General features: G+C 46.0%; 1 protein-coding gene across 2 annotated transcripts; it reads left to right on the top strand.

The window, feature by feature from the left end:
• The first annotated feature begins 1,478 nt into the window (after nucleotides 1–1,478).
• lrrc4.2 (leucine rich repeat containing 4.2) lies at nucleotides 1,479–7,245 on the top strand. Of its 2 annotated transcripts, XR_008832115.1 has the most exons (4): nucleotides 1,479–1,811; nucleotides 1,899–2,026; nucleotides 2,201–4,416; nucleotides 7,179–7,245. XR_008832115.1 is itself a non-coding variant. In XM_056417428.1 (3 exons), exon 3 carries the CDS (start codon nucleotides 2,322–2,324, stop codon nucleotides 4,314–4,316), a length of 1,995 nt encoding a protein of 664 aa, XP_056273403.1. In that variant the 5' UTR covers nucleotides 1,479–1,811; nucleotides 1,899–2,026; nucleotides 2,201–2,321; the 3' UTR covers nucleotides 4,317–5,850. The 2 variants fall into 2 exon arrangements, 1 of the variants encoding a protein (XP_056273403.1); XM_056417428.1 differs by lacking the exon at nucleotides 7,179–7,245 and having other exon boundaries at nucleotides 2,201–5,850.
• Nucleotides 7,246–7,750: the final 505 nt, after the last annotated feature.

Here is a 7,750-nt window from a genome sequence, read left to right as displayed (position 1 = left end):
CCACCACCACCTCCAAAACACTTGCATACACACATAATAAATCCTCTACAACTGAGACATTAAGAAAATCAGATGCAACAAAAAAACTCTGTCTGTGGCCACCCATGGCAATAATGTGTGAGGGAAACACTCACCAAACCTTTGCCTTACAAGAGGTGAGGATAAGCAGCAAGCTGCATCTCCACTGGAAAGAAACTGGCGCACTGCTGCACTCACGAGACAGAGAGACGGATCACAAAACCACTCAGGAGTTGGAAGAGAAAGTCTGACGTCCTGTGTCTGTATGATACCCTGGAATGGGAGGCTTTCCATTTTAGGCAAAAGGTTGGGCGAGACACACCGCTGCAGAGGGGGGAAGATCGGCACAAGTGATCTCGAGAGTGAGGCTAGAGAAAGACTGTGACAGACAGAGCACGTGAGAAACTAGACGGAAAGAGAGACAGTAAGAGAGGAGAAGACAGTTACGGTGAGGGGAGGGAGAAGGGGGGATACGGGAGGAGGGGAAGTTGAATGTGTTAATACACAGGAACACTGCATCAAACCAATGCACTGCTCTGAGGCTGGCTGAGCAGCTGAGAGGAGTGCGTCAGCAGTACATTCACGTTCCCACTGAAGGACAAAGGGAGGGGGCAGAGCGAGCATCTTAGCTGCCTGCAACACCGACACAGGGGGGGAATAGAGAAAAGACAGAGATTGGAGAATAAACAAGAGGAGATGTGGATTAGAATGCTGCTCCTACTTCTTCTGTGGCGGTGGGCTGCCTGAGCGTTCGCGTGCCTCCTCTTCATCTATCTCTCTCACACTCTCTCTTTCCTCTGCACACTCTATCTTTCCCTTGCTCTTGATCTGTCAGTGGGTCTCTCTCTCTCTCTCTCTCTCTCTCTCTTTCTCTCTCTCCTCTCTCAATCTCGCTCCTTCTGTCTCTTTCTCTCTCTCTGTTTTACTCTGGCTACTGCAGTAGTCCACCGGCCAGCCGCGAGTCTGACAGCCACACACATGGCTAACTGCCACAACTTACGACCTCGACCATGGAGGAAAACTAACAAATAAGCAAGCAGAGGACCACTGCAGAAGACAGCCCAGGTGACAAACATCGTGTGGAGGGAAGAATCATCACTACCTTTCTCTGTTTTTGGATACAGACACGGAGCCCACTTTCACACACATCCTACCAGCGTCATCGCTCTCTCTATTCTCTCATTTCAGAAGAGGACAATAGTGCTCTATCTCTTTTCTGACAGCCTTTTGCGGAGCTCCAACAGCGCAGCGCATCTCCTTCTCCACCCCCCCACCCAGCGCCACCATCTCTCCCACTAGTCCCACCAACCCCCCCTCCCCCCACGAGGAATAGACGGATTACTGCTAACTGTGCACACGGCAGCCTGCAGCTGCTCTGACCGGGGCCAGTCAACGTTGGAGGAAGCAAAAGGAGCACAGAGGAGGAGAAGGAGAGGGGGATGACTGTGCCGGGAGTTCTTTAGCCTTTTTCTGTCTCTCAGTCTCTGTCACAACGGGGCTAATCAGCGACCGACTAGCCCTTGGCAAAGTCACAGTGAGGGAGGTCTCCACCGAACAGGCGACCGGCGGACGAGCCAACACATGTATCAGGAGCCGGCAGGACTGGGGATTTTTATTCATTTCAGTTGGTCACTTCTCTTCTCCTCCTCTGTCGTGTTTCACTGCGTTATGGATCATTGTTCTTCATCCAGAGTGGAGCTGCATGTTGGAGTCTGCAGCCAGGCAGGGGAGCAGTTCGAGGGGGCAAAAGGGATCCAGGCACCCGCCAAGCCTTCATGGCCTTACCACTGCCTGTAAGTGCTTTTCATGCTGCTTTCAGTCTTTAATACCAGGAGCCATTTTGTACCCTTGGCTAATAGAGGGCCACCTCACGTTTTCAGAGAGGGGAAACAAGAAAACATCAATCTGGTGTCTCTCCACGGAAGGAAATTATAAATGAACAGAATGAATAACTGTTGCTTTTAACATTTGGAAAAAAAGCAAAAAGGACCACTTCCAAACTAATGAGGTACGTCACTGATACTGTTGTTGAAACCTTTTTCTCACATTGCTGCACTGCTTTTCCTCTGCTACATCTTCTGTATTAATCTCTTACACTCTGTCTCCCTCTCTGTTCCTCTTTTTTCCCCCCTTCTCTCTCTCTCTCGCTCCCTTTCTCACACACACATCAATTTTTATGTAGCATCTCCCTGCACTGTCGATGGAACTTGGGAGCCTTGAGTTGCTCCAGCCAGGCTAGGCTGGTCTGTCCTCTGGTGTGTGCCGTCTACCCCCACCATGCAGAATAATGAGCCCTCCACACCATGAGTCCTCTGGGCCAGGTTAGTGTGCAGCCTACCTGGAACGCAGCCCTGCTCGCCGTGCTCTCCCTTATGGTGCCTGCTCTCAGTATGTGCCAGTCCACAGGCCCTGCGTTGGGCTCGGCTAACCCACAGAACTGCCCAGGTGTGTGCTCCTGCACTAACCAGCTCAGCAAGGTAGTATGTACCCGCCGAGGCCTGGTTAGGGCTCCCCCGAACATCCCCCCCAATACCAGGTACCTGAACCTGATGGAAAACAGCATAGAGACCATACAAGCAGATACCTTCAGGCACCTGCATCACCTGGAAGTACTGCAGTTGGGAAGAAATTCTATCAGACAGATTGAGGTGGGGGCCTTCAACGGCTTGGCCAGCCTCAATACCCTGGAGCTGTTCGACAACAGACTGACAGTCATACCCAGTGGAGCTTTTGAGTACCTGTCAAAGTTGAGAGAGTTGTGGCTAAGAAACAATCCTATTGAGAGCATCCCCTCTTATGCCTTCAACCGTGTCCCCTCCCTCATGAGACTGGACTTGGGAGAACTGAGGAAGTTGGAGTACATCTCTGATGGGGCATTTGAGGGTCTTCAAAATCTCAAGTATCTCAACTTGGCGATGTGCAACCTGGTGGAGTTTCCTCATCTTTCACCACTGGTGGGACTGGAGGAGCTAGAAATATCAGAGAATTTTTTTCCTGAAGTGAAACCTGGGGCCTTCCGTGGGCTTAAAAATCTACGTAAATTTTGGATTATGAACTCTGCCATCACTACCATTGAGAGGAATGCATTTGATGACATCACAGCCCTGGTGGAGCTGAATTTAGCCCATAATAACCTGTCATCCCTCCCCCATAACCTCTTCACCCCTCTTCAGTACTTGGTGGAGCTACACCTGCACCACAACCCTTGGCGATGTGACTGTGATGTAGTGTGGCTCTCCTGGTGGCTCAGAGAATACATTCCCACTAATTCCACCTGCTGCGGACGCTGCCACACCCCGGTCCACATCAGGGGACGATACTTGGTAGAAGTTGATCAGACCACCTTTCAATGTTCAGCACCTTTCATACTTGATGCTCCTCGAGACCTGAACATCTCTGCAGCAAGGGTGGCAGAACTAAAGTGTCGCACGGCTGCGATGAGCTCAGTCCGATGGCTTCTCCCCAATGGCACGGTATTGACCCATGGCTCGACTCACCCACGGATATCTGTCCTTAACGACGGGACTCTCAACTTCTCCAACGTTCTGCCGTCAGACACGGGGGTCTACACCTGCATGGTCAGCAACATGGCGGGAAATTCCAATGCATCAGCCTACCTAAACGTCAGCAATGCTGAACTCAACACGTCTAATCTGTCCTATTTTACCACTGTAACAGTGGAAGTTTTGGAGCCCACAGTGGAGGAGACCCCTAAACCCAAGCCTACTATCCCTGCCTCACCCTCAGTCTTTCAGCCTGTCTTCATCTCCACACCCGCTGTGCTGTTTCAAAACACTCAGTCTCCAGGGCAGGTGTCAATTCCCACTGCCAGGGTCCCTAGTGGGCCAGCCCCCAGCCTGGATGAGGTGATGAGAACCACCAAAATCATCATTGGCTGTTTCGTAGCCGTTACCTTGCTGGCAGCGGCCATGTTGATAGCATTCTATAAGTTGCGTAAGCGGCATCAACAGAGGAGCACTGTGGCAGCAGCCAGGACCATAGAAATCATACAGATGGAGGAGGAAGTTCCTCCCGTTCCACCACCCACCTCTGGATCTAGTGGCTCTGAAGACCCAGGGTTGCTACTGCCTACATTAGTGGAACACCACAGCAACACCTTTAAGCCTGGGTACGTGTCTTCTTCATCCCGCCAAGGGGGCTATGGAGCCCACTGGACCCAGAACAACTCTCTTCATCGCTCAGTCAGACAGCATCACAGCCACATCAGCACCATTGCTGATCCCTACATCGTTAAGACTACTCATAGCAAGGAGAAGGTTCAAGAGACCCAAATCTGAGCATTGCTCCCTCTGGATCTATCTCTGACTCAGCCGCAACCTCTCCTCTCCACCTCTTTGCTCACCAGTCCATGCAATAGAATGCACAAAGAACAAAACGGTAACTTTCTTTTGTACAGAAGTGCAAAACAGGGACAGTTTTTTGTTTCTTGTTCATGCCTATACATACGTATATAAATATAAAAAAATACAAATATATATAAATGAAACTACGGTCAGGAAGTGGTGAGACATGCAGATTATATCAGAAAAGAAAGTAATTTGAAATATTTTCTCATAACATGTGACTTCTATTTAAAAAAAGACAAATATATTGAATTGCTTTTGTGATTGATAATAGAAGGTGGTTCTGTCTACTGTAGGAAAAGAGGCATTTAGTTTGTTTTTTGGATCATATTTAAGATGCAATTAAAAACTCTTTATACAGGCACCCGTTTCTAAATACAGCCCCAAATGTAAGCTCCAGTTTTTACTGTGCCAAATATTATACGCAATAAAATGGTATTTCCAAACGTGGGTACACAAAAAGACACACAAGCAAATTCTAGATGGATAGAAACATTTCTCAAAGGATAGCAGCGTAATGGCACAGATAGAATGTGCTGTTCAATAGCTATCAGCCAAATGCTTTTGGACTGCAGTGAATTTCCGCAGCTAAGATTTAACCCTCTGTTCGCTGGAGCTAAGCTGCATTTATTTGACAGTGCCAGTGCTTCTTAGTTGTAGCTTATCTAAACATGTTTATTTAGTGTGCACATGATTCCTCACTGGTTTAACTGGCAAAGAGCAGGCTAATGACAGTTTTTGCAAATACTTTGTTATGTATTGGTTGCATTTTCTGTTTTTTCTTTTCCGTTAGGTTTTGACATGCTTCTTAATGGCTTGTGTAGTATTTAGGGCTAATTTAATAATGCATTATAGCAGTTGCCTGACTTGTCTCTGCAAGAGCTCATTGCGATGCTCATTTTGTCAAAGGAACGGACATGTGGTGCAGTGATACAAAGCTTTGCTGACCATTCTGCTTTTGGATTAAGAACACAGAGGATTGAAGTGAAACACATGAATGTCTGATACTGAGGCTTTTCCATGGACTACATTGAAACATGACTCTTTTTGTTTTCCTTTTAACAGTTAGCAGTTTAGCAACACTATTTTTATGGAGAGACAAAGGAGGCTATGAAAAATAAAAAAAAACGTTGGTTTGTATTTCTCTAATCAGAAAACGCTTTCATCTGATGTTTTTTTCTTCTCTCTGAATATATTTCCATTTGTGTGTAAGTTGTTTAATCGTAAAGGCTGGAGGCAGTATTGTAAATCGTATCCTACCCTGAACCCCCATCTTACGGTCCTATGCATTTACTTAGTGTCTGCATGAATGGGTCTTTAAGTAACTGGTGTACAATGCTGCATTATACCCCACAGTGGGGCTCTATGCAGGTCAGATAGGCTGTTGGTCTTTGATGCCTCAGCTTAGTTCTTAACATTGATTTCTGAGTGACTGTGAAGGGGAAAAAAATACATGTGTCCCACAGTTCTGCAGTTTGTGGGTTTCTTTTCCTGACATGCTTACCTGTATTTCCTCTCAGAATCTAACACTTATCAAGTTTATATATATATATAAATATACATTTGTGTTTTAACTAAGAAGATTGTGTGGTCCACCTCGACATGAGGTATGAATACTTTGGCAAAGCAAGTACTTTAATAATACAATCTAAATATATCCCACAATAATCGTAAAGCAGACAGATTCTTATTTTCTATTTTTTGCAGATGCTGTATGTGTCAGTACATTTCTGAACTATCTTGACGTCATGCAGCTAAAAGGCCAGCGACCATAAATAAGTGTGCCGAGTCTCTGTGGTGACTGAAACGCCTTACCTTTGACCTTTATACTGTTGCCCTTCATACAATCACTCACCACCCCTCGTCCTTGCGTGCTGATTAAGACAAATACTTTTCAACCCAGCAGGCTACTAGTCATTTAAATGGTCTGAGTCGCAATACAAAAGTGATTCTGCTGAGGCTTTTTGGGGAAAAAGGTGGGTTGCCAGGAACACCAAGACTTCATTTAAAACCTCCAGGCTGAACTTAAAACCTCCAGGCCTGACCATCAAGAGTCAGTTAATAATGCGCCGTGAGGCACTGAATGGCATTTACTTGATGTATATGTGCATATTTTCTCTTGACAATCACAATAAGATGACTGCATTACAGCAGGTACTCTGGTGCAGTAAAAGGAAACAGGGACAGCACTTATGTAACAGTCTGGAATGCAGGTTGAGTGGGAGTCCATTTTCTCAGGATTTAATTTTTAATTTTTTGAGATATATGTATTGCTTACAATTTAAATAGGATGTGCTGTACATATAGACAAATCAAGGCATATAACATATTGCAGGCATAAAGGAAATTCCTCTGATGATATTATTATTCTGGATGTTTCGTCAGCGCTGAATGGATGGATGGAGATGTGTTAATGTTTTCTGCCAGCACACCTGGCAGTGTTTGAGTACAGATGGGCCTCAACAAGCAGATGGAACGCCAGTGACTTGTCAAGAGTTACTTCATTTTCTTCTAAATGTGACTGCAATACACAGCAGACTATTCAATCACCACCAGCATGTGTTGGCGGCTTTCTGTTTTAACAGAAGAGTGTTCTTGGTTGTTACAGTATGTGTGGGTTGCAAAAGAGCAGACTCTCATTTTTTTCCCCAGCACAGCATGGCTCTGGCCGTGCTAGAGCCTTCAAACGAGGCTATTGGCTGGTTGTAAAGCCTTTAATATGTCTTATAACCATCCTCATACAAGAACATTGACAACTACTTTGTTTCTTATCATTTTCTTCCTCCTACTCTTCAGTATTAAAATCAAACAGGCAAGCAAGATTTAATATACCACCATCAACCATTCAGTCGATTAGGATTTGCCGCTCCAGTGTCAAAGGTGAAGAGGCTGAGGGACGGAGTGGAATGGCCATTGTGTTGATGGCTGAAAACAAGGGCACAGACAATAGTCCTTCCCTGACAACATCAGTGGGGTAAATATGAATCTGTTCTCTGGGGAGGCTGCCGTCTTATCTCCAGCAGCTGTCTCAGTTGTATGCTTTGAATTTCGCTGTATGTTGGCTGGTTGCAAATAAGCTGTGAAGATGTCTTATAACTGCTGCCGTCTACCTTCCTCGAACCCCTCCCTTTTTTCACTCGTGCTAATTGACTTAACATCATTGACAGAAACCCCTCAATATAGCTCTAGGTTGTGTTTTAGACTAACTCGTAATCTGCCCTTGTCTTTCTTTCTTTCTATTTCTCGTGTTATCCGTTTGGCACAGCCTCTGTCACATATTCTCACAGTCTTTTGGAGCATGCTCACTAATTCCCACCTGATTTGTCCCTCCTATTGAGCCAATGTCAGGTTACTGATAAAGCGTCAGC

This window comes from Pseudoliparis swirei, chromosome 6 (assembly GCF_029220125.1).
Source record: "Pseudoliparis swirei isolate HS2019 ecotype Mariana Trench chromosome 6, NWPU_hadal_v1, whole genome shotgun sequence".
Classification (NCBI taxonomy): domain Eukaryota; kingdom Metazoa; phylum Chordata; class Actinopteri; order Perciformes; family Liparidae; genus Pseudoliparis; species Pseudoliparis swirei.
This window is presented reverse-complemented; position numbering and strand designations above follow the sequence as displayed.